Source organism: Zonotrichia albicollis, chromosome 9 (assembly GCF_047830755.1).
Source record: "Zonotrichia albicollis isolate bZonAlb1 chromosome 9, bZonAlb1.hap1, whole genome shotgun sequence".
NCBI lineage: Eukaryota > Metazoa > Chordata > Aves > Passeriformes > Passerellidae > Zonotrichia > Zonotrichia albicollis.
In genome coordinates this window covers 21,185,333-21,211,098 of record NC_133827.1, presented here as the reverse complement: position 1 = coordinate 21,211,098, position 25,766 = coordinate 21,185,333, and the positions used below count along the sequence as shown (strand labels likewise).

Below are 25,766 nucleotides of genomic sequence, written 5' to 3'. Positions count from 1 at the left end.
GGCGATTGGCGAGCGCGGCGGAAGGGGCGGGGCCGGGCGGGCGGCGATGGCGGCGCGGCGCGGGGCGCTGATCGCGCTGGAGGGCGTGGACCGCGCTGGGAAGAGCACGCAGGGCCGGCGGCTCGTGGAGGCCCTCAGGGAGGCGGGGCACCCCGCCGACCTGCTCCGCTTCCCGGGTACGCTGGTGAGGAGGGAACGGGCGGGGAACGGCCGGAGGATCTCCCGGCGCGCCCGAGCTCTGGGCGGGCCCGCGTTTGAACGGAGGGACCGCCCCTGCTCTGAGCGATAGAGCCCTCCCACCCTGGACGGACAGACCGACCGCCTCCCTCCGACAGACAAACCTCCGCGCGGATAGACTCGTCCCGGACAGACAGACAGACCCCCGGGTGGATAGACTCGTCCCGGACAGACAGACGGACAGACTCTCATCCTGAATGGACTGAGCTCCGCTTCCCCAGCCTGTCACAGGCAGGTAGATCCAGCCCTTTATGGACTGACATTCTCCCACTGTGGCAAATAAACATCCCCCTCACTCTGGACAGACCTCCTGCCACTTCGGATGGACAGACAGACAGACTGATCTCAGCCTATCCATGACAGACAGACAGACCCTGCCGTGATCAAACCAGCCTCCCACGCGTGACAGACAGACCCCCGGACAGACAGACACCCCTGTGGGAAGAGCAGTTGGGGGCAGCCTTTGCATGTTCTGTGTTTCCTGCAGACAGAACGACGGAGATTGGGCAGCTGATCAGCTCCTACCTGGGCAGGGAGAAGAACCTGGAGGACCACACCATCCACCTGCTCTTCTCTGCCAACCGCTGGGAGCACGTGTAACGTGGTGTCTGCTCACTTGGGAAAGGAAAAGGGATGGGGTGGGGGGCTGGGGTGGGGTCCCATGGGGTTTGAGCTGGCAGTGGGCACAGAAGTACAAGAATGTGATCCTGTTCAGACAGGGGAACAGGCTGGAAATGGGGTCTTAAGGACTCAGATTTAATCACAGAATGGTTTGGGTTGGAAGGGAACTTAAAGCCCATCCAGTTCCATGGGCAGGGACACCTTCCACTGTCCCAGGGTGCTCCCAGCCCTGTCCAACCTGGCCTTGCACCCTGCCAGGGATCCAGGGGCAGCCACAGCTGCTGTGGGCACCTGTGCCAGGGCCTCCCCACCCTCACAGGGAAAAATTTCTTCTCAATATCCCATCTAACCCTGCCCTTGTAATCTTAGATAGATCCCACAGTTTGGGCTTTTTTGGAATCATTGATGCCATATTTCCAACTCCTGTGCTGTACTGGATTAAAACATTGGGCAGCTGAGACTGAACCAGTTCAGGCTGTGAATTTATTCTCTTTCCTGAAGGTGCCCTGCTTTGCCAGGCAGACCCTGTAGGTGACAGGGCTTAAGGAATTGTGCCCAAATTTCCCCTGGAGCCAAAGGCTGTGTTCAGCCATGACTGGCTGTCCTTGCTTTAGTCACAGAGTCTGTGTGTGGACATGGGGAAATCATTGTTGGCTGTTGTTTTTACCTGGAAATACAGATTCCAAAATGTTCTCATTTGCTGGCTGTGCTCTGATGGCAGTGCCAGTTAAGCAGAAGGCACACAAGTGAGCTCTAAGAAGAAGTGTCATGAATAAAGGTGGCAGAGCATGTCACAAAATCTGCTGTACCACCTGAAAAGGGAAGATAACTGAGCTGTCCATGTTAATATAATTAATTAGTGATCTTGCTTGGAATCCCTGGAGCTGCCTAGAGCAGTGCCCAGTGCTGGCACCCTGAGTTTGGGTGGCATGAGGGGGTATTTGGTCAGTGCCTGGTGGGGAATACAAACAGCTCTTCACCTGCATCACAGCTGGCCTCCCTTAAGGATGACATATTTGAAGTTTTAGACTAACTCCTTTAATTTCTGTCACCATAGAGGAGTGCAGCTCTGTTATTTTATCTCCCCCATGGTTCCAGGCCGATGATGAAGGAGAAGCTGCAGCAGGGCATCACGGTGGTGGTTGACAGATATGCCTTCTCTGGAGTGGCCTTCACCAGTGCCAAAGGGGTGAGTGACACCTGCAGCAGCCCCTGCCCCTCTCTTGCACCAGGCTGTTGGTGTGGATGGCCCAGGGGCCATTCCTCTGGGAGGTGAGGGGTGGAAGGGTCAGCTCAGATTTTAACATGGCCCCACGCACCCCCACAACAAACAGAAAAACTTATTTGGTGACTTTTTGTAAGTCTGGACTGGAAGCTGACCTGTGTGGCTCTGGAGAATGATTCTGGAAGTTTATTAAAGACTTTCTGTACTTGCTCAGGCTGCTGGCCCATCAGTTTGTGGAGCAGAACCACATGCATTAGAAGGGACCTGTGGAATTCAGCCTCCAGCGGGGCTGACATAAGCAGGCTGCTTGGGCCTACATCCAGCCAAGGGCTGAGTATCTTCAGGGATGTAGATCCATTCCTTTCTGGGCTCTTCTCTGCTCACCTTCAGAGTAAAAGTGGTTTTCTTCACTTAGCCTGAATTTCCCACTTGTCCTTGCCATGGGCAGGGACACCCTCCACTATCCCAGGTTGCTCCAAGCTCTGTCCAACCTTGGACACTTCCAGGGATCCAGGGGCAGCCACAGCATCCCTGGGCACCCTGAGGTGCCTGCCCACCCTCACAGGGAAGATTTTCTTCTCAATATCCCATCTAACCCTGCCCTTGTAATCTTAGCTCAGATCCCACAGTTTGGGGTTTTTTTGGAATCATTGGTGCCATATTTCCAACTCCAGTGCTGTAATGGATTAAAACATTGGGCAGCTGAGACTGAACCAGTTCAGCACACTCACAGGGAAGAATTTCTTCTCAAAATCTTGGAAATTCCCACTTGTGCCTTTTAGCTTTCAGAAAAGCCAGCTCTGTCAGCCTCCCTTGGAGCCATTCTGCACAGACACTTGTCCCACTCCCTCAGAAGTGTCCTGTTCCTGCTGAGCAGCCACCAGTCCTCTTCTAGGAGTGGCCACAGAAGCTCCAGCCATGCCTGCAGCACCAGCTGTGACCTGCATTCATTCCTGCCCAAGCTTTTCCTGCTTCTTGGAAGGATTGAGAAGATCCTGGGCCTCCAAGCCCTACAACCTTCACCAGCATCTTCTCCCACCCTCCTGCTTTCCTGGACATTGAGACAGATCCATTGAAGCATTTAGGTGCTAATTAGGTGGCTGCAAAAGCCCTAAATTAAGAGCCAGGATGTGTAACACAAGCTGATCACCCCAAAATAATGATCCCAAATCCACATGGGCACAGCAAGGAATGCTCTGCTGCTTTCTTGTGGGGGAAAAAGGGTGTCTTAAAGTGTCTGCATTTCTTTGGATGTAGCTGGTGACGTGCAGGGCTCAGCCATGTGGATGCCACCCTTGGGAACAGGGATGGCATCCTTTGCTGCTAGAATGGGCCTCCTCTGCTTTTTAAAAAATGGAGTTTGGCATGTTTTCCACTCAGAAAGCATTCCCAGGAGAAGGGGAGATGTTGATGCCCATACCTAACACAAAAGTCTGCTGGCTGCCAGAACTCACACCCAAAATGTTGTGGCACTTTCAGCTCCTCTTATCCGCTCATGGCATTGAAAAACCCACTGCACATAAATCCCAAAAATACCCAGATTACCAGGATACAGAACATCTGGGGGAAAACTGGAGGGCCAGATGTGCCAGCTCTCTTAGAGGGATTTAAGATGTGGATGAGCAGTAAGCGGACTCTGTAGTGTCATCATCATCATGGATTCATTCATGGATGCCCTGGTGAAACTCTTCAAACCTGTCAGCAAAATGCAAAAACTGGCAAACTGCATCTGTTGTGTCTGGGCTGAAATTCCTGAGGAGGTGAGTATTGGGAAGGAGCCTCCATGGGCTCAGAGAGATCTGCATTGCAGCTGTGTGGTGTTTGTGTTTGGGAGCAGCTTTCTTCTGGACTCAGCAAGTTTTTTGGAGTGATACTGGTTGTGTGGAGGCTCAGAACGTGCCTTGGTGGAGCTCAGATGGGATCTGCAGCAGAGGCATGAAAAGCTTTCACTCTCTGAACACCTGACAAAACCTGCTCACCCTCAGATGAGCAGGGCTGAATTCCCACATGGCCAGCTGGGCTATCACCCATCAGTTCATGGCCTGTGCTGAGTTTTGGGTTGCAGTTTGTGCCATCCTGGGCTGTTCCTTCCCCATCTCACTCCCCAGCCAACCTGCTGCTGTCCTGTCTCTGTGTCTCACCTCACACTCTCTTGTCCTTGCTTGGGGCAGAACTTTGGCCTGGACTGGTGCAAGCAGCCTGATGTTGGGCTCCCAAAGCCAGACCTGATCCTGTTCCTCCAGTTAAACCCAGAAGCAGCAGCAGAACGAGGCAACTTTGGACAGGAACGTTATGAGACCAGCTCCTTCCAAGAGAAGGTTCTTCAGTGCTTCTATTGCCTCATGGAGGACAAGAGCCTCAACTGGAAGGTGAGAATTAACTCTTATGGGTTTGTCATGGATTGAGGGTCTCTGGTGAGAGCTCTCAGATTTTGCCTGTCACATCTCTGTGATGCCCTTCCCACTTTGCTCAGTGGGACACATTGGGGACCAGCCAAGGGCACTGTGAGATGTGGCAGAGAAGGCAATTCCCTCTCTGGAGAGGAGACCTGGGATGAATCCCCAGCTTACCTGCCTCGGTCACACACCCCAGCCACTGCCACCAAAAAACATCCAGCAGCAGTTCTTTCTGTTTATCTTCACCCACCCTCACTTCTACTTCTTAAATGTCTATTCCTACCTATTTTGATTTCTCCAGAAACTGTAGAGAGGAGGTGTAATTAGCTCATTTCACTACTCAGGAAGAATAACATTGAATAATGGGGGGTAAGCAGATGTTAACAGCAAGGTTTTTCTGATTTCTGTGTTCTCTGTCCTGTATTTTTGTTGTCTTGGAAACAGACAGTGGATGCTTCAAAGAGCATTGAAGACTTGCACAGAGAAATCAAGTCCATTGCAAAGGAAACTATGCAGGAGGTTCAGAATAAACCTTTGGGAGAACTCTGGAAATGAAACTTCCTACAGGTCTAAAAGAATAAAGGAAAGGTCACTTCTTGTGGAAAGGTCACTTTTGGTATCTTCTGCACTTGGATGACTGTGACATGCCAGCAGCAAAGATCCTGTGTATTCTTTTGGGTCCAACATGCTGCTGATGTCCTTTTTATTTTCTGCTCCTCCCTTCCAGCCTGCAGAGTCCCTTCTGCATTTTTAAAATGAGCATGCTATGAGTGTGTATCAAAGTCCTTGTCAAAACCTCCCTGTTCCAGCTCCAGTCCTGGAGTGCAGATGGGGGTGTGGAGCCCAGGCCATCCCTGGACACAGACAGTTCCCATTTTTAGGGAAATGCCACGTTTCTGATCATTCTTCCTCTCTAGAAATGCATCCCCACCATGCTCAAACCAGTTTGTAGGATTTGCTAATAAATTACTCTTTTAAGCATTTGGCTCAGGGCATTTTTTTCAATATGATCATTTATCCTCTAGAAGGATACATGGGAGGTGAAAGTGCTGCAGTTCAGGCACTAAACCAAAAGAAAACTGTTTGCTAGAGCTGTGGGGAAAAAAAGGGAGAGGTGAATTCAGGCCTTCTCCCCAGCTGTGAGCAGGTAAGAACCTGAAATAAATGGATGTGCTCATAGCAAGGCCAGTCTGGAGGACAAGTGGCACATAAATTATTTTAGATTGGCCAAGATGAGAGGAACAGTCACTGGTGGCTCCTGCACACACCCCAGTGCAGTTTGAAAGCAGACCAGCTGTGAATCACCTACATCACCAGAACAAACTGGAATATGAATAATTTCCAAAGGACACAGGGATGGGTATGGATGGGACAGCAGGATGGACTGCTCTGATCTCCAGAGACTAAACCCTCTCTAACTCGGAGAGAGGCAGATTGAACTGATTCAGGAGCAGGGGGAGGAAGCTAAATATTTAAAACATTGCTAGTACAAGTATCAGCTAAAATGGCAACAGCTTCCCCTCACAGCTGCCCAGCAATGGCAGCCAGACACTCCTGGTGAAGGAGGTGAGCTCTGCAATGCTGCATCAGGCCCTGACAGTAACACTGGGACAAGGCAACACTGAACAGCCAGAAATGCCTGTTAAAAGGTCTAAGAGAGCTGAGCTTAGCTCTGGCATTGGGGTTGTGTGAACACTCAGGTAAAAATCTTGTTGGGCAGAGCTGTCCTTAAACATACAACCATGAACATGGATTAACAGTAGAATCACAGACTGATGTGGGCTGGAAGGGATCTTAAGGATCATCTTAAGGATGGTCAGGGACATCTTCCACTAGACTAGGCTGCTTCAAGCTCTGTCCAAGCTGGCCTTGGACACTTCAGGGATGGGGCAGCTACAGTTTCTCTGGGCACCCTGTGCCAGGGCCTCCCACCCTCTGAGTGAACAATTCACTCCCAGTATGCCATCTAAGCCTGCAGTGGGAAGCCATTCCCCCTTGTCCAAAGTCCTTCTCCAGCTCCCCTGGAGCCCTGTACACACTGGACCCTCCTGGTGTACTCCATACCACCCACCACTGCCTTCAACGTGTGCAAGGACATCAGCACAGGCAAAGATTTTACATCTGTTTATTCAGATAGAAATTGAAAGCAGATGAATGGAGCACAGCCCCACTTCCTCTGCTGCCTCTTCCCCTGACTACAAGAGAGAAGAGGAGAAGCAGGCAGAAAGCAGCAAATAATAATTTAGTGACAGAAGCATTGTGGTTCCCAGTTCAAACCTCTGCTTTCGGGTATCACAGGGACAGTTAGAGCATCAGTAGGTCAGTCACAGGGGAAACAGGACATTTCTAGCCTGGTGGCACCACCCTTGGGCACACCACCATCATCTGACAGGTTCCAAACCTGAATGCACAAACCAAAGCCTTGTAAACAGGGTTGAAGTGTGCAGCACACACCGAGGAAACCATGGCAGCACTTCCCTAGCAGTGTGCATGGAGACAGCTCTCCTCCACCATTTACCCTTCTCTCTGTGGAGAGGGGCCCCAGGCAGAGCTACCAGCTTAAAGTAGCTACAATTTCCAGTATATTTGGACCTTTTCAAGGCACTCTGCCCTTCCTGGGATGGTCACCTGACAGGGGTTTCTCCAGGTTAGCTCCTACAGCACCTCTGGGCACACTCCACAGGGAGGGGAGCTGGCAGAGGCAAGGCAGCAACACAGCTCAGAAACCTACTCAGAAACCTTCAGGCACCTCTTCAGCTTTGGAAAGGGAATGTGTGACAGGAGGAGCTGCAGGAAGTGCTGACCAACCCACCCAGGGCACCTGGAGAGGTTTTACAGCTTGGGTTTCTGGCAGGACATCACTCCCTAGTCACCATGCCAGCACTCTGGTGGACAGGCAGAAGTCTGGAACATGCCTGGCAGAGCTCTGCTGCCTTGTTTCAACTCTCCCAGCTCCTTTTCCCAGGGCTGTGGAATTCAGTTTTCTGTTCAAAGCAGCTTTCCTGAAGGTACTTGCAGTAGAGACTATTCCATTGTAGAAGCACATGGACTGACTCACTGAGCAACACACACGTTTTCTACTCTTCCATTCCTTCTGTTACTTAAACTGGGATTGAGATGCTCTCCAACAGCACAGCACTGCTCCAACACTTCACTTATTGAATTCTCAGTCACTTGGAAGTTCCCTCAATCCCCTTTCTACAGGCTGTGGACAGGAGAGGTAGTGCTGAGTGTCCTGCAGAGCATGAACAGGAGTTTGTACCGTAGGGACCTGCACTCCGGAGGCTTCACAGCTGTCTGTGGGACGTGGCTGCTGTTCCCTGGCATTGTGAGCTGCAGTCCAGGCTGGCCAGTGAGAAGGGAAGCTGCTAAAGGCATTAACTGGACCTTTCTCCTGCTAAATGACGGGTGGGCTCTACTAAAGCTTCAGAGGGGAGTCCCCATGGGAGGATTCAGCGCTCTAACGATTTCCGTGCCTCCCGCGGAAGGCCCGGCTGACCTGCTGCTGTAACAGACAGGCTTGGAGCTCCTAAGCACCACTGCATCCACTTGCAGCAGCTGTTTGCTGCTCAGCCATTGCAACTGCAGCCAGAAAGGCTGGAACACCCTCTGGGTTCTTCATCCCACTGCAGACACCGCTCCGAGGCTGCACGGAATGCCGGCATGGACGGGAGGCAGGGATGGCAGCAAGCGCCTATGAAAACCGGTAGCCCCAGGCTCTCGAAGGAGCTTCCCTCCCCCCTTCTCCCCACACATACACAAATTTGCAGAGTCAGTTTCCTATTTGTTTTCAAAGGGACAGGATTTCAAAGTCTTCATCTTCCGAGTCAAAGAACCTTTCCAATCTGTCGGCATCAGAGGAGTCTGGAAGAAGAAGAAGCAGAAAGCGCTGCCTCAGTGGGATGCTGTGACTGGCAGTGAGACCAGCATCAACAGGGCATCACAGTTTGAGGGCCAAGTACCTACAAGTTCTAAAACTCAGTGACAAATCCTACTGAGGGCTCTGAGGAGGATAAGAACATGTCAGTGGTATGGAAAATGCCCTGGAGAGAATGACATGGAGCACAGAAGCACGGCATCTTTCACAGATCCAAACACATTTCTGCTGCCACTGTTTTGTACAACCTTCCTGTGCCCAGCTCTGCATTAGCAGGAGACTGTTCTGCCTCAAGGAGCTCAGAACAGGAGAACTTGCCAGGTCTGGACCAATACCCATGAAGATTTCTGTCTCAGTTAAGAGATTCTCTAACACATAGGGGTAAATGTATCGTTTCTGCTATAGTTGGTTTGGGTGCAACTATTAAGGGATGTAATTACGACATGCACTCTCCTAAAAGCAATTAGCACAGTTCACTTAGTGAGGAAAAGTAATGTCAGTTGACCCCACCTCTCCATCTTCCAACTATATGGTGAAGAAGGAGCTCACACTTAAAGCAACTTTAGCACAGGGGGAAGGAGAAACCTTTCTTAGTTCAGGCTGGAAAGTTACAGAATCCCAGAATGGTTTGGGTTGGAGGGGACCTTGAAGATCATCCAGTCCTGCCTCCTGCCATGGGCAAGGACACTTTCCACAATCCCAGGTTGCTCCAGAGCCTGTCCAGCCTGGTCTTTGACACTTCTAGGGATCCAGGGGCAGCCACAGCTTCTCTGAGCAACCTGTCCCATGGCCTCACCATCCTCACAGGGAGGAATTCCTTCCCAATATCCCATCTAACCCTGCCCTCTGCCAGTGGGAAGCCATTTCCACTTGTCCTGTCACTGTGTGCTATCTCCAGCTTTCTTGGAACCCATTGAGGCCCTGAAAAGGGCTCAAAGTTCAATTACTCCTTCTAGTGAGAGACAGGACTAACAGAAATAAATGGCCTTGGCAGATGGGAGAGGCTCTGCAAGCCAGGGAAGAGGAAGAAGGACAAGTAGTCCATTAAAAAACATTTTTAAGAGTAGGAAAGACATTAGGGACAATTTAAGACAGGCAAGGATCAATTGGCAGTTTAAGGGAATTGAGCATGCTTAACAACAAAGGACAGTGTGATAATGAAGGCTTTTAAGGAAGGAGAGCAGAGAAAGGGAGAGAGAAAGAGAGAGAGAGAGAGAGCAGAAGTGCAGGTTGCCAGGAGGCCTCTCCATGCCTGGTGACAGGATAGGCTTGCCCACACACTCATGCTTTTGGCAGAAGCAGCCAATGGCCTTATCTCCTGCAATGTTTGCTCATGTCATTAATGTGATAAGCAGAGCCTGACAGGCAAGGTTAGGGCCCAGCACTTGTCCTTTTTCCCACTGGTAATGGTAATGCCAAGAAGGAGGGAGTGCTTATGCTGGAACTAAGTGTGACCAGCCCTGTCTTGGAGCATTTTCATTACCCACAAACTTGGTTTTCAGCCTTTTCACTGGACACTTTTGATTCCTCCAAGCACCCCTTCAGAAACCACAGAGGCACACTGCCACGACAGCCTGTGAGCTTGTTTGTTCTTCTGTTCAGTGAATTATTTGTAGAATAATTCAGAGATTATTCTAAAAACCATCCTGAGACACTGTGGGATCTGCAAACCTTTAGCTGAAAGCTGAAGAACGACACCAACTGACCCAAGAACTCCAGGTTAAAGTCCAGTGGGAACAGGAACATACCAGCAGTCATAACGTAATTCCACATGATTTGCAGACAGCCAGAGGGAGGGGCTCACCCCCAGCTGTCCCTCCATGGTGGCCTCTCACCTGGTGTGAGATTCAGGACGTCGGGGTTGGAGAAGTGGGAGGGCTGGCGTTCCACCAGCTCGAACATGGGCAGCGCTCCTCTGACCAGGGACAGCTGTGGAGACACAGCACAGCCATGAGAACCACAGCTCTGCACTGCTGGGCTAACAATCATCTCTGGGCACTTCACTCTAGCTTTTGAATCACATCATTAACAGGATTTCAGAGCTATGCTCCTTTAGGCAGTTTAATAAACTTTTTTAGTATGCTTAAAATGCGGTCATGCTACAGAGAACATGATCTCTATACAGTGGTTGGAAACAAAACAATACCTGATATTCCTTTCCCAGGGACAGAGAATCAGAGAGAGGGAAACTGGACAATTACTCCAAGATCTTTGAGTCCAACCATTCCCCCATCACTGCCAATGTCACCACTAAACCATGTCCCCAAGTGCCACATCCACATGCCTTCTGAACACTTCCTGGGATGGGGACTCCACCACTCTACTGGGTAGCCTGTACCAATGTCTGACCAGATCTATTAACACAAACCTTTTTGATTTGCTGGCACCAGTCATTAAAATCTGCTTCTGTGTTGCAGAAAAAACCCTGAAAAAAAAAAAAAAGAAGAAAAAGACTTTATCTTTCTATATTTTAGATTGATCATCTCAGACTTAAGGCCTTGTGTTAACACCAAGTACCATGATCAGGACTGGGAGCAGTTACTACTCCTGACTGCCTTGCTTTAAAAATGTGCCTCACACTGCCCTGTTAAACTGTTGAACAGTCCACAAAGGCTTGATGTGACCAGGCTATCCCAGTGCTGGAATCATCAATATTTTTTTTACTGCAGAAGGAAAACCAGGAGAAACAAAGGAAACAAAGGGCAGGCATCTCTGGTTCAACAGAAAACAAGCCATGGTGCATCATCAGATGGATTCAGGAATGGAATCAGATCTGCCCATCAAAAGTCTGGAATCAAAGCCCAGACTAAACCCCAGAGAATGAGACTGCTCCATGAGGAACGGTATTTAACTGCCAGGTTGCAGTGTGGGATCATATTCCAATACTGCCATGCAAGGGGGATGTTACTGTTATATTTTATGAAAAATCCCTTCGCCAGGATTCTTCTCCTGAGAAGCTGAGAAGAACCAGAAAATAAATGTAAACAATAATTATCTGCTTGCTTGGAATGTAGTTTGGAGGTGGCTTACCAACAGGTGCATCTTTTGTTCCATGTGAATTGTTTTAACTTAATGACAATCCCAGTCCAGCTGTGTCAGACTCTGAGTCTGTCACAAGTTTTTATTATCATTCTTGTCTAGCCTTCTGATATGTCTCTTTCTTTAGTATAGTTTCAGTATGGCATTTTCTTTTAATATAATAGAATATCTTAAATAATAGAGTATCTTATATAAGATCTTAAATAAGAAATCAGCCTTCTAAGAACTTGGAGTCAATTCTCATCTCTCACCTCATCCTGGGGACCCTCACACCAACACCGCAACAACTGGTGACCACAGTGGGACTTCCCTGACACAAGCCCCTCTCTGTGAGGAGCTGTTTTACCAGTGTCACCAAAACCCAGAGCAGAGCAGCCCATGGGCAGCCCTGGGGAGCAGGGGGAGCAGGACCCACCACGGCGATGGAGGGGTCGAGCTCGGCGATGCTCATCCTGCACGGGGGGTGCTGGCAGTGGAAGCTCTCGTCGGGGAGGCAGCCGCTGTCACCAGGCTCCACCGCCGGCTGCGTGGTGTGGGGGTCCAGGTAAATGAGCTCCTCACCTGCCACCAAGGCAAGGACACATCAACAGCATGCCACAGCTTGAGGAGAGCTGATACAAGGAGGAGGAAGAGCGATGGCAGAGCCAGCTCTCATAACCACACAGGGGAATTCACATTCCAAGGACACCTTTCAGCCATTTCCCCAAATGCTTCTCAGCCAGGCACAGCTGCCAGCACAACCACAGTGGTCATTCCACTGTGACACTGGCACTGTTTGGGGTATTCCTGCTCATCACTTCCTGGGTGAGCTCAAATAGACCCCAGAAATCTAAAAGCACAAATAACCTGAGCTCTCTGGCAGACAGGAAACCAGAGGGAAGGAGGAGAATAACAGAAGTTTGTAGGGTTTGAGGAACACCTAAAGAACAGTTAAATCCAGCCAAGCTGCAGAGGGAGGTCAGCTCTGAACACAGGAAGCAGGCTCTATGCACTCCACAGACCACATTTATGCAGTGGAAATTTATGGCCACTGCTCAAATCTCCATCACTCAGCCCACAGCAGCCTTCCACACTTCCAGCAGCATGCACCACAGGCTAAGCAGGAGTGTGTGCCACCCCACAAGCATTTTCTAGTCAGGGGGAGATTCTTTGGACAGTCTTTGCAGGCCTCTGGGCACTCACCTACATAGCCAATGAAGTAGTGAGCACTGTTTGGCTTCCCTCCGATCACTCCCAGGGACTGGGGCATCATGAAGCAGTGCTGGAAAAGCAACACAGAAAACACACAGCTGACAGACAGTGAAACAGCAGGTGGCAACAAAGGCAAACATCCAAAAATGCAGTGGGGAAAGATGGACAGGGACATGGAAAATCAGCAATTCTAGCAGCAAAACCAGCCATTTCTGGAGAAAATCTCCACACAGGGTTTTTAGGAATGTGGAAGCAGCTCAAAACCACTTTTAACTGCTGACAGGAGTAGACAGGTGGACCAAGTGAAAGAAGCTGCACTAGTCTAGGACTTGGCTCTGCTGCACTCAGTGGCAAGATCCCTGGAGCTGTCATCAGGTTGCAACAGTGCTCTCAGGAGGGAATTCAGGGAACAGTTTAAGCTCCTTATCCACCTGGAGCAGCCAAGTATGATCTACTGAGTTAAGGGAAGTAACCTCCCACAAATCTGAATCTGGAGGTCTCTCACCCAAGCTCAGAGCTTGCTAGCATTGTGTTCCCTGTCTTGTGTACACCCTAAATTTTGCAGCTTCTCAATACTCCAACCTGCAACCACCTGGCAGCTCTTAGCCTCAGTCTGCAGCACAAACTTCAGCATCTGAGCCAAGGGGAGTGTGCAACACTGTGTTATTAACACTCAGGGTATAGCTGTGTTGAACAAAGGCTTCAGCAGGTTGGGACTATCTGCACACAAAGAGAGGCTGAGAGCTAAGCTGTGAAGTAAGATTCTTGAAACAAAAAAACCCCAACACAACCAGAAAAGGCCCAACCCCTCAAGCCCCTCCATTGTCCTGACTGCAGCTTGCAAGAACCCATATCCTGACCTCTGACAAGGACTGTCTCTGAACACATTTTTCTTTTGCAATAACTTCTGAGCAATTACTTAATTCACAACAGGATCCTTTAGCATCCCCCCAGCAGGAATTGAGCTCCAGATTCTCTACCTTTAGTGTTTCAATGTAAGCTTCATTGATCTCTGTGAGCCCGAGGCGGAGAGGTATGAGCAGCACCAGAGGTTTCCACAGGGGGAGCCTCCCTCTGAGCCCCAGGTCCTCTGGGCACCCATTGTAGAGCACATCTGACTCCAGGGCAGGGCATGCTGCAGCTCCAGCACATGGCACATTGGACTGGCACAGCCTCCCTGTGGGAAGGGAACAGCAGCACAAAGCATCAGCACTCTGCTCCCAGACCTTCAACAACTGATCAACAACTGCTCTTCACCAAAAGCCCTTAAACCAAAGAAGAGCTTGAAGAGGTTGAGTGTTGGGCCTGTGTGATGTGAGCTGAGCTCACACCAAGCCACAGCACCTCATACTCACAGCTACCAACTGCTGGGCAGCGAAAATGCAAATTCTTCCAGAATGCAAATTCTTCTGAGCAACCACCTGTGCCAACAAAGCTGGAGGGGTTGATTAGCAGGTCAGACAACTGTCCTGAATTCACAAAGCTTGTAGGCAGAAAGAGGAAAGTTCTGGAGTGTTCAACTCCAGAGGAGTTCATGAATGGACTGAGTAAGGACAGCATTATGAGTTAACACAGGAAATATTCACCTGTAATTAAGTGCTGCAGCAAGATACAAACATGGTATTTGTCTAGAGTAGTTATAATCTTCCTAAAGGTCACAAAAAGCTTCCTAAATTTTCCTGGAGATCATTCACAAGCTACTTTACAGACCTAAAGCAGTATGGTCACTAAACTCTGCATTTTCAGCATGAGCTCTGCCTCTAAGATATGGGGCAGAACTCCTCAGGGCATACACATGACATAAGCACTGTGCATCCTCATCCTAAAGGCTTGACAAACACACAGCCAGGCTGTAATGCACCCAGGTTATGTAAATTCTGGTCCAGAAACAACTCCAAGCCTACCTGTCTCACTGGCCAATTTAATTACTTGCTGGGTGTGTGGAAAAAAAAAAAAAAACCAAACAAACCAACCCAAGCCCCAAAGAAACCCACAGTATGATTAAAGAATCATGAAGCCAAGGCAGCTGGACAGAATGCCAGAGGCTCATTTAATTTATTCCCAGCTTAAACTGAATGCCAGGACACTCTAGCAGGTAGGATGTGATGTAAACAAACACCTTAATCACCAGCCACTTGTCAGTTCAGGGTATTTGCTCACTTCTGACAGCTTCAAACCCAGCTGAGTGAGGGCAATATTACACCTAAAATTAGAAGAAACAGGACTTTGATTTAAAGCCTCAGGAGGAGAGACAACCTACACAGATGTTTGCAGTTCCTCAGGAAGGGAGAAGGTGTATGTGTGCATCTGATGCACAGACATGGGTACCAGAGGTTCTGAGGAAACTCAAAGCCATTATTTGTAGCCATTTCTCCTGCTAAATCAGGTTATTTGTTGCAGTAGCCTGCCTGTCCAGATGATGTGAAATCAGCTGCTGCTGAATGGGTTGTCACTGCAGGTTTCCTCATCTGGCAATCCTGCAGTGTGGATGAACATATTTACCTGCAGTTTAAGCAGCAGAGAACTTGGCACAGGCTAAATTCACCTTGCTATCTGGCAGGCTTTGCAATTCTGTGGTGCCACAGCAGAGCAGAACCTACCTAAAGCTTCCCAGCTGGATCCAAATGATTTACTGCAAACATTCCAACAGATCTGACATGACACCTCTCCTGCTGGCAGCTACTGGCTTCAGCTGCCCTGGATTTTCACCACCTTTGTGATTCTCCTCCCTCTCAGGTCTAGCTGCTCTTTCTCATGGATAAAGATTTATGTTTCTTCACTGCTGCAACAAAAGGCTTTTCCTCTGAACCTTTGGCTGAACCCTATCAGTGACAGAATTAACAGATGTCTGAAACAACATTACTTTTATCCACAATGTTTGGGGCACAAGGTATCAAACACAAACCTACAGACATGTAACACATCAGAAACACTCTCACAGTGACTTTCAGGCCCTGAGCAGGTACATTATGATCCACATTTGAGGAAAACAAGCACACACACCCCTGCCCATGACAAGCTGTATGGACATGTCACTTGAAGCAGCATCAGTGCTGAGCAGCCAGAGCCTGCAGCACTCCTGAGCCTCATAGCCAGCATGCTTCAGCTCTAGAAGTGATATCTGCAGGCTGAAGATGAAATAAAATCCAATTTCTGTTTTAAAACTGGTCTTTGTTTAAGCCAAGGCCATCAGCATATGCCTTCAGCTAAGGTTAGGCTGAAGGCTGAGGCCCCACTGAGCCTACCTGACAAGAGATGTGACTTTACAAGGTGATTGCCCTGCACTCCAGGCAAAAACTGCCTGGTTATTGATCCTGGCCTGTGGCAGCCAAGCCAGCCTAAATGGTGCCTGTCTCCATCTCAGCTGTAACCTACCCCAGCTGCCTGAGAGCCCTGCCCTGGCAGAAACACTGTCAAGTTTGTGCTGGGTGGGCTCATTGCCTCAGGAATTGGCCTCAGCAGCCTTCTCATGGCTTGCTTAAGGCTAGGACCATGCAGGGCTGCAGCAACCAGTGCAGGAGCTCAGCTTTGTGGCTTTGGCTACTGCAGTGCTGCAGGCAGGCTCAGGATGGGCAAGAAGGGCTGCTCAGCCTTCAGAGCCAGCCAGGGGACAGGATGCTCCAAAAAACAAAGAAAGAAGAAAAAAAGAAGAAACCACCAGTGAATATCCCTTAAAATTATGAGAGTGGTGGATTCCCTTATCCTCTCCTCCTGCCAGTTTTGGCCCTTTTCCTCTTCAGATCTGCTCTGGCTTTGTTACTCTGTCCAACAGCAGAACCCACTGTGTGAGAGCCATTTACTGCTTGCTCCTTGTGGCCATAAACAGGTCTGACACTGCCCACCAAGCAGCTCCCATAGGCTGTCTGAAGGTCAGCAAACCTCCTCTCCAGGTCCAGAGGCATCACCAGATGAAATCAAAGTCAAACAAGGCCCTTCCTTGCCCTAAAACAGCAATTCTCACCTTGTTTTAACACTTCTGGACACAGGTTTCACATGGAAGGAACCTTAAAGCTCATCCAGGCAGGGACACCTTCCACTATCCCAGGGAAGTCTAAGCCCCATCCAACCTGGCCTTGGACACTTTCAAGGATGAGGCAGCCACAGCTTCTCTGGGCAACTTTGTCAGGGCCTCACCACCCTCACAGAGAACAATTTCTCAAAGACAGAACATGTACTTCATGCTTGTTGTGCTCTCCAGCTTTTTTCTGGGCTCTTGCTGCCCAGGATATACCAACCACACTCCAGCTCTGTGTGACACTTACGGATTTCTTCCATCACCACTGTGTTGTCCATGGCTATGTGCACTGCCAGGGAGCTCCATGTATCAAAAGTTGCAAGTTTTCTAGAAGAAAATTAAAAACAGATCAGTAATGAAGGATTAATACAACTACAAGGCAGAGATGGTGGTGTATCAGAGAGGAGAAACTGGATTAGGAGAGACTGGTGTTATGAGTTAGGTGTGAAATGTGCTTTGACATGGGAAAGCTGCTGTTAGGCAACTCCAGCCTATTTCAGGGAGCTGCCTGCTCATCTACTGATGTGAGGGGAGAATGTGAGAGGAGAGAGGGTGTTATTAAAGGCAGAAGGTGCCAAACAGTCCCTGACTGAACAGAGAAAAGGAAAGGGCAGCACTTACTTGAGCACCTGTGCCACTGTGTTGGGGCCGTACCACTGGCCTATGGATTTGCCCTCCCCGACTCCCATCTGGGCTGCAGCACAACAAAAAACCAGAATAACACAGTCAATAACTTCACCCACACTGCATCCCCTCCTAATCAGGCTCGTATTTAATAGGGAAGAGTTCTCACTTGGAAACTTTATTGAATCAGCAGCATTTCTTTCTTCTTACCTATCTGGTGAATGGAGTAGTAGCTGTCTTTTTTGTCAATGAAGGCATTAAGAACGTTGAAGTAATTATCCATCTGCCTCTTCCCTTTTATCCACCTCCAGTCTAGGACAGACAAGGGATATATGAAATAAACATGGTACTTATTAGCAACCAGAGGCTGCAAGCTGCAATTCTCTTCCTGTGCATTGACCAACTCAATCTGCACAGTGCCATATTATTACTAAGCATCTGAGGCATTCCCAACAGTAAAGGGCTAATTTTAAAATAACAGAAAACATTCTTACAGCTGGGGTAAGATACCATTACCCACAAAATAGCAAATAAACAAATATAAAATCAGAAAATATAAATATCCCTAGAGAGTTCCAAGTAGACTGTTCTCTCAACAGCTGTGAACTTGAGAATAGTGAAAAAAAAAAGTTACAGAAGCCTCAGCAATTCCCAGCTGTGTCTTTGTTATCTCTGCTCTTCCAAGTGCTGCACTCCTGGGAGCACATGGCCCTGCAGGTCAGTGTGGGCTGTGCACTGCTTTACCTCTTCCCAAATGCCTGCAGACCAAGGCCTGAGCAAAGATCATCTGGCCACAGCGCAGCATGCAGCCCCAGCCCGTGTCAGAGGTGGGACCTGTTCCTCCTGCAAACAAGGACAGAAAATAAACAGGGGGTGAGTGCTGAGACAGAGCCAAGAGGGAGCAGAAGGAATGGGCAGCAGGCTCACCAAGAAATGAGGCAGGGAATGAGGGCTAGCTTAGCTCACACAGCCAAGGCTGAGAACCAAAAATGTGGTTATCGATGAGTAACTTAGTGGCATCCCTTAGAAACAAATGAATAAACTCCTCTAACACTAACTGAAAGGGAAAAATATCTCAAGGGAAATCTAAACAGCCCAAGGGAGAGCTGAATTTCTCAGAAGAACAACATCCCTTGAGCCTGGCTGCAGACTCTCAGCCCAATTCTGACATTCCTACATGAAGGTGTTTGTTAAAGATGACTCTTGTAATCCTCATCTAGAGAAGGCAACTCACCAAGCAGAACAAACCAGTCCCAGGGAATTCCGACTTCAGAAGTGGCTACAAATTACATTTCAAAGTGAACAATGTAGTCAGGCCAAAAAAACCAAGGCACCAGCCAAAAAAACCCTACCCAAGCAGTGAAAAAATACACATCCTGCATATTGTTGGAGAAAGCTGGAAAATTTAAGACAAACTTGTGCTGGAAAATCTAAAACAAAGGACACAAGGCTGAAAGCATTTCCCTGACAGATCTTCCAAATGAAACTACTGCTCCTCTACTCCAGCTCTGGCTGTTAGTACAAATAACAGAGATCAAATGTTCAGTGTGATCACAGCAGGTAATCTGTGCCTGGGCACAGCTTCTGCAAGTCTTTGTAATGCTGCTTTCTTCTTTTGGTCCTAAACAGGGAGAAAAATCACCTGGAGCACTATTTAATCAGCTTCTCAATGGTCACCAGTGGTATTCCATAATTTCACCAGGAATTCACAACATGTAGAAATTCCAAAGTGATAATGCTTTACAAAATTAGCATGAGACTAATTAGTTCCCTAAGCCTTACAATAATTAAGTGGGCTAGCACAGAGTGAAGGGATAACAGTAACAGGGGTGACTGGGAGAAAAAAATACTGGAAAAGGTTTAGTGTAGATGACTTGCAGATCCTATCTATGGTGTAAATGGGAAATGACTCAGAAAATGGGGTCTGTCTTCACCCCACAGCCTTTAATGACTCACAAGGAAACCAAAACTGTGTCTGTGAGCCAGTTAAACATGTGCTAACCCTTTGTTCTCAAACATGTGTTTAACTATGGTGCATAAACATGAATTTAAAGGGATTAAACTGCATCAAAGATGTCTCAGAGCTTGTGAGGCAGGGAGCTTCCCATGAGGGAAAGAACAGCACAAGCCAGAAGGACCAGTTAGGAAGAAGTCTCTTCTCCAAAGCTGAGCCATGTTCCTTTCCCACTGACTGCTGGGCATGACAGGGACACAAGGGGGACATGGAGTCCCATTCACCTGCTCTTAGGTCTCCTCTGACACACCCAGCACACAAACACAAACCCCAGAAGAGGCCATGCAGAGTATCTGAAGGAACCCAGACATCCTCCTTCCAGCTCACTGGGAAACACTCCCCTGTCACCACAGCTCCTGTGTGTGACAGACACTGCAGGCACAAAACTCCCCCTAGACAAACAAAGCCCCCACACAGAGCCTGGAGCAGATGCACAAAGGCAGCAATTTCTGTAGCATTCTCCAGGCTTCATCATTTTAATCCACTCAAGACCATCATTCAGCAATATTTCACACTAGACTGATGTAGGATGTGATGAAGTACAAAAATCCTCCCATGTTGCCTAAAAAAAGAGCAGACTTCCCAAGCTTCTCCTTATGTCCCTTTAAAAACCACTTCTATCCCTCCTACCCAAGGGGATGAGGAATTCTCATTATCAGATAAACAAAAAGCCTGTCTAATCAATTAGATGAAGCACATTTCACACTCTTATGAATGGAAATGATGTCATGTTTATGGGGACTGCTTTATTAGGGGTATGAAGATTATAATAATTTCCTTTAGAGTCCCCCAGAGTACATACCAATAGCAGGGAAGTTCTTTCTGTAGGTGAACCAAAGCCTAGAGGTCACATCCAGCAGGATCTCTTCCTTCTCTGCAAAGTGTCCAGCATGGAAAGACACACACATGAGGGGGGCACCAACACTGCTAAACCCACCTCCCACCCACCCTCCCAAGGGATTCTGCTCCTCACAGTCTGCAGACCCAGAGGCAGAGGCTGCCTGAGGAACAGGGCAGTACTGCTGTGCATAAAATACTTCCTTTCCGTCCCAAAATAGCTGCCATCAACCCAAAGACACCAGAGCCAGAGGCAAATTATGAAGCAGCAAACCATCCTTCTGCCCCCTGGCTGCCCTCATGACATGTCCCAACAGCTCCCACATGGTAACTTCCTGCACAAAAATATTCCAGAATCCACGGAAATGGCAAGACAGACAGAAGCATGGCAGCTAAAACCCAAGTGCAACACTAACAAAGTCCTGTGGAGCCTTAAAGCATTGCACTGAGCACAGAAAATACCTGTAAAAACACTGTATTTCCTGCCAAGGATCCAAACAGGTTCTTTGGTCTCAGGGAAGTCTTCATACTCAAACCTGAGGGTGTCGTAGGTAAGCGTAGCTGGAAAGAGAAAAGAGAAATCACAGATATTTGATAGATTTTCCTTTTGTTTTTAAAACCAGACAAAGCTGCAGGATCAGAGCTGCCGTGGCCCAGGGAGTCCCAGCCACCCCCAAAGGCCCTGGGCTGGCAGGAATGGTGCCAGGGCTCTGCACCCAGCTCTGGGAGGCACAGACCCAGCCCTGGCTCACTCCTGGCTGCTCCACAGGCACAGAAGCAGCAAGATTTCCAGGTCAGGCCAGCTCCAGGTTCTGCCTGGGGCAGAAAACATCTAAAGCTTCACCTGGCAGCTACACCATTCCCCAGAACAGGCAGCATCATGCACACCATCAGCTACAGCATTGATGTTGAGGACCTCTTTTCCATCCAGCAAATTGGCTCAAATCCTCTTGCAGGGAACACAAATTTTGAGGGAAGAACATGCAAAACACAGATCACCTTAAGGTGGAAACTAAACCTTGCTCAAGAAGCACAAAACCCAGCAGAAGCCTATACAGGTGTCACCCCACAGAGTAAGGAACACAGAACTGTGAAGATGTGCTCACGCAAAAGTGACAGGCACAACTTTTGTCACTTTTACTGATTTCCTTCACAGCCTGGCATCCATCAGTGCCTAAAAATCCAGGACCATGACAGAACAACCCAGCAGCCCAGGCTGCCCTTGGATCAGGATTCAGCTGCTGTGCACAGGGTACAAACAACAGGGAGGAAAAACCAGAGGAGCTGGATGAGCTGTGCTCCACCAGATCTGTGTTTGGAAACACAGACTTTAAAGTAGCCTGGGAATTCTGGAGAAGACCCACATGATTTTAAAGGTGACAATTCTGTAGCAAAGCACCTCTAAAATTTAAAGCAGAGCTAAGGCAGACTGTTAAGTAGCAACTGAAAACATCTCTCACAGCAAATGCAATACAATCTGTGGTAATGTGAGGAGTTTAAAGCAGGACAAAGGAGTCACAGGCTCCTGTCAGCCTGGTTCTCTGCACCCCTCTCCATGGGACACACACTTCTGGCTTCTCTGCTGCTACAGAAGACACTTTGGCCTCCTGAAGTATCTCAGCCTTCTAATGAGGGCTCCCTGACCTGGAATTCCAACTCCAAATGTCCAAGAAAACACTCAAGCAGATACCACCACTAAGACCAACAAGCAGGAACTCCAGCAACAGAAATGACAACAGGCTCCTACATCAAATTTTGAATCAAACTCTGCCTTAATTCCAGCCCACAAGACTTAAAGCACATTCTTTGTGTGAATTAGTCTTTAAGATTAACTTTAGGCACCTTTAGGATTGCACAGGCCACATGTTCCCATTGCCACTCCATGATGTGACTCCTCAGCAAGCTGAACAAAACAATTCTGCTTGCAACAAATTACTGCTGCAGTCTGCTCCTCTAACAAACTTCAGCAGGGAAATGAAGGATTTCTTTCCCATCTACTACCCAAACTTGCAAATTTCCAGATTTGAAAAGGTAACTGACATGATTTTAACATAAAAACTGAAGTTCTCAGGAAGATTTTGAAGCTCCAAGGAATATTCTGTGGTTGACTTTGTCACCCAACTCTCTGTCAGGAGTCTCAAATAGCTTAAAGAAAATGAGTGGAACAAGGATGCTACACAGGAACATCCAGCTATCCATAATCCCTCCTTCACCTTCCCAGCAACATTCCCTGAGCTGCTCAAATATCACAACCTCTGCAGCTGCACAGTTTGCAAGGGCAGGATTTGCAACTGGACACCTCACAGCAAGGATCAGCAGCTGGAAAGGAGCTGCTGGAGTCTTTCTCCTTCCACCAAAGCTCAGAGAGGAAGGGATCAGCAGATAGAGGGGGACCAGCTTCATGTTCAGGGAATGCAGCACATGTGTCATGACACAGCACATTGGAGAGGAGAGTCCCAGGTTTGCAGCCTTTCAGCTGGATGCCCAACATCTGGCTCTGTGTGTCCAGCTGTGCATCCCAAAGAGGTGGTCAGACATTGGTGTTGGCATCTGGGCAGAAAACAGTTGAAAAGGCACAGCTACTAAATGCAGGAGTTCAGGTTTTCCCTTCACAGGGAAGAAAATCCAAGAGGTTGCTCCCAGTTAGTATCAAGGACATTCTAATGGGAGCAGTAAACTCCCCACAAGGCCTGAGGTCACTGAGTGCTTCCTTTACAAGCCTCCACCTTCACATGTTCCAGCACTTTTCCAAAGTCCATTTATTGTGCTATTGCCCAGATGGGCTACATTCCAACCAGTTGGACCCAAACAATTCAGGCAGGGCACAAAGAACATCACAGACTGCACAGGAGCCTTTCTCTCCTTCTTACAGCCAGAGATGAAGAAGAGAAATCCATCTGGAAATTCACCAAGCAGAAATCCTGTTTGAAGCTGCTCCTCTCAGAGCTGCAGAAGCTGGGTGAGATCAGCACATTTCTCAGGCAGTGCTCCAAAGCTTCACCTTCAGAAAGCCCTCAGTCTATTTTAATTACCGACCTCTGAGCATCCAGGACAGTGGAGCAGCAGTTTCTGCAGAGAAGGATGTGCAGTCTCTGCACATCAAACACAGCAGCCCAACTTCACAAGGTTTTGTATCAAAAAGCAGAGTGTGAGCCCTGCACAGCTCACCCTGAAAGGCAGCCTTGCTTTCCAGGAGCCCTGCACACACTGGGAGTGAGGGGAGGCTGCCTGGATTGCTGCTCCATGGCATCTGCAGAACACCTCACCCCAGAAAGCCTCAGCAGGAAAGGCAAAGCTTTGTACATGCCACAGCAGAATCCCAGCATGGTTTGGCCTGGAAGGAACCTTAAGGTTCAGCTCATTCCACCCCTGCCATGGGCAGGGACACCTTCCAATAGACCAGGGTGCTCCCAGCCCTGTCCAGCCTGGCCTGGAACACTTCCAGGGATCCAGGGGCAGCCACAGCTGCTCTGGGCAACTGTCCCAGGGCCACATCACCCTCACAGGGAACAATTCCTTCCCTATATCCCATCTAACCCTCTGGCAGTGGGAAGCCATTCCCTGTGTCCTGTCACTCCATGCTTTGTCCCCAGTCCCTCTCCAGCTCTCCTGGAGCCCCTTCAGGCACTGCAAGGGGCTCTCAGGTCCCCCCAGAGCCTTCTCCTCTCCAGGTAACCACTCCCAGCTTTCCCAGCCTTTCCTCACAGGAGACAGGCTCCATCATCTCTAAACACACAGGATTAGGGTAGAAAGTGACATTTTCCATTTCCCCTCCTTTCTCATAGCCTTAATCAGCACAAAGCAACACAGGAGACAAAAACATTGTCCCAACTTGTATCAAGCACAGCCAGAGGCACAGCTGGGCGCTGGGAGCAGCCCCTGAGCGCTGCTGCCAGTTTGCAAACGTGCTGGAGGCCAGGCCTGTGACAGCCCCCGAGGGACCACAGCCAGAGCCATCTGCTTCAGCATCAGCTCTGGGAAACAAGTAACAACAAGTGCGGGCTCGGGTGACTCAAACAGAAAAACAGCAGGTGATTTTCACAGCACCAAACACCACGGGCAGCCTGATGCTGAAGAACTCCTCACAAAAAATAAGAGAAGCTGAGCTTTGAAGCCTGGCACTGCCACACTTCCCTTCCCAAACTGCTCCTGGGGCTTCTCCCTTCTGTGAAAAGGCTCTCATGCCTTCCCAAATCCTTTCACATCCAACAAAGGATCAGAAATGAGGTGGATGATCTCTCCTTTAGTTAACACAGGTACCTTACCCAAGGCACAGGAAGAATGCAACTGGATATGGAACATTTTAAAGATAGTCAAGAAATGAAGGTAAATTTAACACTTTAGTAAAACACATTGCTGGAAAACACCAAACAGCTCAAACCCTTACTTCTGCCCTTTGCAGAAGAAAGATTAAATATTTTCTTTCCCCCAGTCTCTTTCAAACAAGACAAATCCTGATTATCTGAGCACGAACAAAGAGTCAAGAGACAGACAGTGAGGAAATTCAGGTTACTGAAGGGTGGTGCTTTCTTGAAGGCCTGGGGCAAACAGTTCCAAGTTTTGCTGTCAGATTCCCATCTCAGGAGCAGGGCTGGACACAGAGGGGCTCGAGCCCAGATTCTCCTCCTCCTCCTCCTCTCATGGAGGAGACCCAGCCCCACCACCCACCACAGCCAAGTTTTCCTTTGCTCTCACCCCAAGGAAAGCACACACATCTCCCGGAGCAGGGTGCAGGCTCAGGTGTGACACTGGGGACACTCTCAGCCGGACCACGGTGACACCAACAGCGGCACCAAGGCCGAACCGAGCCAGGAGAGCCCCGGGGAGGGACAGGGGACACGGATCCCGGCACACCGCGCTGGCCGTGCGGAGGAGGAGCCCAGGGAAGCGTTTGTTGTTGTGGAACAACACTTCTCCCTGCCGAGGGGGTGGGAGCCGCTACTACGCTCAGGCTGCAGGGAAGCGGGTCCCAACACAAGTGCAAACACTTATTTTTACTTTACCCCACACGAAACCAAAATCTCTACCACCAGCAGCTTTGCTAGAGCCCTCTGTGATGGTGATGCGTGGCTGGGTCGCCTTTTTACCCCCGAGGACACCTTCTCACCGCTCCAAAGGCACCCTCTTACCCCCACGCTGCCTTCCTCAAGCCCTCACACCAGCCCTGTCCCCGCTCCCGCTCCGGTTCCCCCCGGGCAGACCCGACCCGGCTCCGGCAGAGCTCCGAGCTTTCGAGGAACGACGGCAGCAGTGGGGCTGTGGAGGGCAGAGGGGACTCGCCGCCCGGCGGCCCCGCAGCCGCCGCCTTCCCCTTGGCCCCACCAGAGGGGCGGCCGGTCCCGGAGGGCCGCGGCTCCCAGGGCCGTGCCCAGGGCGGAAAGCGGCGCCTTCCCCGCCGCCCGCCGGGGAGGCCGCGCCGGGGAGCCGCGGGCCCCGAGCGGCAGCCGGGCCGGGCTGAGCCAGGCCGGGGAGCCCCGAGGGGAAGCGCGGCCGCCGCACCCCGGGCAGGGCCCGCCCGGGACCCACCTGCGTCCATGGCGGCCCCGCCGAGGCTGCGGCCGCCGCCGACTCTCACGCCCGGCGCGGCCCTGCGCGGCTGCTGGCGCGACGCGCTTCTCCCGGCCAATGGGAGCGCCACTCGCCGCCGGCCCACACCCTGATTGGCTGTTCTTTGTTTCGTCACAGCGCGG

General features: G+C 49.7%; 2 protein-coding genes across 2 annotated transcripts; one reads left to right on the top strand and one right to left on the bottom strand.

The window, feature by feature from the left end:
* The first annotated feature begins 13 nt into the window (after positions 1–13).
* Positions 14–5,471, top strand: DTYMK (deoxythymidylate kinase). The gene is made up of 5 exons (XM_005489528.4): positions 14–176; positions 725–833; positions 1,957–2,047; positions 4,255–4,452; positions 4,924–5,471. Exons 1-5 carry the CDS (start codon positions 47–49, stop codon positions 5,032–5,034), a joined length of 639 nt encoding a protein of 212 aa, XP_005489585.2. The 5' UTR covers positions 14–46; the 3' UTR covers positions 5,035–5,471.
* Positions 5,472–6,588: 1,117 nt separating this feature from the next.
* Positions 6,589–25,755, bottom strand: ATG4B (autophagy related 4B cysteine peptidase). Its single transcript, XM_074546906.1, has 13 exons — positions 25,603–25,755; positions 20,539–20,637; positions 20,042–20,113; positions 17,970–18,068; positions 17,436–17,537; positions 17,223–17,295; positions 16,849–16,928; positions 13,567–13,763; positions 12,578–12,656; positions 11,811–11,956; positions 10,725–10,781; positions 10,192–10,285; positions 6,589–8,343 (listed from the first exon to the last, which is right to left on the bottom strand). The coding sequence occupies exons 1-13, from the start codon at positions 25,610–25,612 to the stop codon at positions 8,270–8,272; spliced, it is 1,182 nt and encodes a 393-aa protein (XP_074403007.1). The 5' UTR covers positions 25,613–25,755; the 3' UTR covers positions 6,589–8,269.
* Positions 25,756–25,766: the final 11 nt, after the last annotated feature.

Coding starts and splice junctions, on each gene's coding strand:
- DTYMK (XM_005489528.4), top strand. CDS start 47: ATGGCGGCGCGGCGCGGGGCGCTGATCGCGCTGGAGGGCGTGGACCGC. Junction 2,048..4,254: donor CCTTCACCAGTGCCAAAGGG/GTGAGTGACACC, acceptor TGCTTGGGGCAG/AACTTTGGCCTGGACTGGTG. Junction 4,453..4,923: donor ACAAGAGCCTCAACTGGAAG/GTGAGAATTAAC, acceptor TCTTGGAAACAG/ACAGTGGATGCTTCAAAGAG.
- ATG4B (XM_074546906.1), bottom strand. Junction 17,538..17,969: donor CTGCAGGCATTTGGGAAGAG/GTAAAGCAGTGC, acceptor TGTCTGTCCTAG/ACTGGAGGTGGATAAAAGGG. Junction 8,344..10,191: donor CGTCCTGAATCTCACACCAG/GTGAGAGGCCAC, acceptor TTCTTCTTCCAG/ACTCCTCTGATGCCGACAGA.